At 37.8% G+C, this 2,916-nt stretch overlaps 1 protein-coding gene across 1 annotated transcript in view; it reads left to right on the top strand.

Annotated features, from left to right (window-relative positions):
• Nucleotides 1–482: 482 nt before the first annotated feature.
• LYN (LYN proto-oncogene, Src family tyrosine kinase) overlaps nucleotides 483–2,916 on the top strand; it is a 34,383-nt gene continuing 31,949 nt past the window's right edge. Inside the window, exons 1-2 of the mRNA XM_072411185.1 lie at nucleotides 483–676; nucleotides 1,324–1,454. Coding sequence (XP_072267286.1) covers nucleotides 661–676; nucleotides 1,324–1,454 — 147 coding nt within the window. The 5' untranslated portion in view covers nucleotides 483–660. The remainder of the gene's footprint in view (nucleotides 677–1,323; nucleotides 1,455–2,916) is intronic.

The raw sequence follows: 2,916 nt of genomic DNA, 5'->3' as shown, positions 1-2,916 counted from the left end.
AGTTAGATTGGCCCCAGCATTTTTACTAAAAGAGACTGTGCAAATCTCTTCTGCCAAATACCTCTACCTCCTGATGACTTTTTGTAATTTGAGTTTACTTCCCATTTAATAAATGTGTTCTGTACTCAGTCTTTATTTACTTAACACCCTGCAAATCACATAGTATATATAAAATTGGTTTGCAAGTAGGAGAATAAACAGCATAAAGTTTGACTATTCCTCAGCACTTCGGCTTGCTAATTAATGGTAAATCAGTAGTTTTTTAATATATAGCTTAATATAAGGTATGTATGTATGGATAGTATTCAGTATCTTGAAGTTTAATCTGCTTACATTTCGACTTTCCCAGTTTCTCCTTGTCACCTTCATCAATTTGCTATTTTTTTTTTAAATAAAACCTTTTAGTTTACTTTATATTCTATAATTCGACCAAGTGATGTCATTACTGATCTATTTGTCTCCATGCAGAATATGGCCTGGTGGAAAGGCTGGGGGGTGCTGTGTGTAACTTCCTGAAAATATCACAGTATCCTGCCTCCATAATCCTCTCAAGCACTTAATTCGAATGCAGAGGACTAGCTCCTGGGAAGTTAGACAAATATCAAAATGTCTTGCTTGCTGGATGGGAAGAACAGGCATTCCTAGGCAGGCTGCATTTGGATGCAGACCAACCTAGGTAACACCCACATGTAATTTTGAGCTTCCAAAAATGAAAGAACTAAAATCCAATGAATGAATGGGGCAAGTATGAGCATTAAGGCTGGAGAATAGCTGAATTATACTCCACTGTCAAGTAAACAGGCAGGCTGTCAGACTTCATGCAACTGAAGATATTTGCCTTCATTTCCTGTCTCGTCTTGACACCCAGAATATCATTGGGACAGGAAGTGAGAACACTTAGGTCACAGATGGCAATAAGACATATTATCTAAATCCAGCTATACAGAAATATGTGTGGATTTTGATGTTTGTGTATCCAATGTATTACCTGCCTGATCGTATTTATAGAAAGATTTTTATTTATCATAGAGATGAAGAAAACACATTTTAGACATCTCAGTGAGTTAGTGTCTGTAACATTCAGTATTATTTTTTCCTACATAAATTTTGTTGTGATCTTTGATTGGTTTGATAAATGATGAACGAATTATTGAAAAACCCTTTGTATTTAAAGAGGCCCAAAAAGTTCCTATCTGCACTATATGTTTCTGCATGTTTGCTAGTAGCCCCTTTAATGTGTTTAGATGTCATGTCTTCTATTAGATTTATAGCAAGTCTAGAAAAAAAAAATAATTCTGCATCTGTGTTCTTGTGTTCATACAGAAAATATGGGATGCATCCAATCAAAATCGAAAAGCCGCGGTCCTGAAATCGATTTGAAGAACAATCCCGTACGTAAATCTGAACCAACTATTTATGTACCAGATCCAACATCCAATAAACAGCAAAGGCCAGTAAGTAGATAGCCAAGGGAAGAAAACATACATGGCTTGCTCCTCACCTTTTCTTTTTTTCCCTTACATAATTCCAGTCTCTTCCTTGGGTAAGCTGTTTTTGTACTTGCTTGTTGTAAGTTCAAAAACACCTAAAGAGTCATTCTTTGGCCAATGGTAGCTGCCTTCAGTGAGCTTATGACTGATTTACAATATGCCAAGCACAATTTTTTTAGCTTTTATTTTTTTTTTGTCTTGGTCCAGGCAGAAAAAAACACATCTGATATGTCTTGAGTTCCTAATCCTTGATCCAGTGGTCTACAGTGCAGATGGGGTAATTGCAGTCTTAGCAGCTTAATCTATGTAGGATTTCATCCAGGGCATTTAGAGCCAAATCTCAAAGATAATTTTATTTGTCACTTGATATTTTTTGTAGGTGCCACATTCATGGAAGTTCATGATAAATTAGTCTTATGGAGTGCATCAGTGATGAATGAATGTGAAGTGTTTTCATAAAGTTAAAGGGTTTCACTTAAACGTAATGTCGTACACCATGAAATATCATAACTGACTGATGCCAATGTTTTCCAAATTATAAATGTCACCAGTCATTAGTTATTTATATAAGTAGGTTCCTTGTTCTATTTAAAATGCCTTCCTACCTCTCATACTACCAGCCCCAGAGGATATGATATATTCACTTTAGGTCATAAATTTTGTTGCTAGAAATGTTGGCACCAAATTTGTTAGTTGTGATAGGTGGTGAGTGGTTAGCTTCCAACAGATACAGCACTTCCCATGAGATCTATTTCCAAGGGGATTGATCACATTTAAAATATTTCCTCTCACTGTCCTTTGTTTCCCTAAAACAGAAGATTAAAGTGGAAGTAAACTGAACAAAAAAAACTTGCTCACCTTTACCTTCACAGATCCATTGATCCATCCAGAGGTTTCCTGGATTGGGTCCCGCATTGTCCTGGTATCCTCCATCGTCCTGGCATGGAGGAAGCACTGGGTGCCACTGTCATCTTTGGTCTTCTTCCTCCTTCTTCGTACGTCACCCGATCTCACACAGGCGCAAGATTGAGTGACACAGATGGGGAAAAAAGTGTGCCGATCTCACTCCGCGTATGTGATATCAGCATTTTTTTCCCATTGAAGAAAAGGCTTCTTTTGCGCATGCCCGAAGTAGAAACCGGGATGTGTGATGTATGTATCCTGGGAGGCTCTGCACTCCCACTCCCATTCAGCAGTCTTGACTGCTGTGATATTTTAAACAGAAAGGGTAGGGGCTTTACATTTTTCTTCTTTAAAAAGGAGTTTTAAACCCCCCCTCCTCCCAAAAAAGAAGGTACCGTATTTTTCGGCGTATAAGACGCACTTTTTCTTCCCCAAAACTGGGGGGGAAAAGTGGGTGCGTCTTATACACCGAATACATGTTAAATATAATAAAAAAAAATCATACTCATCCGATACCGCGATC

This window comes from Pyxicephalus adspersus, chromosome 5 (genome assembly GCF_032062135.1).
Source record: "Pyxicephalus adspersus chromosome 5, UCB_Pads_2.0, whole genome shotgun sequence".
Lineage (NCBI taxonomy): Eukaryota > Metazoa > Chordata > Amphibia > Anura > Pyxicephalidae > Pyxicephalus > Pyxicephalus adspersus.
This window is presented reverse-complemented; position numbering and strand designations above follow the sequence as displayed.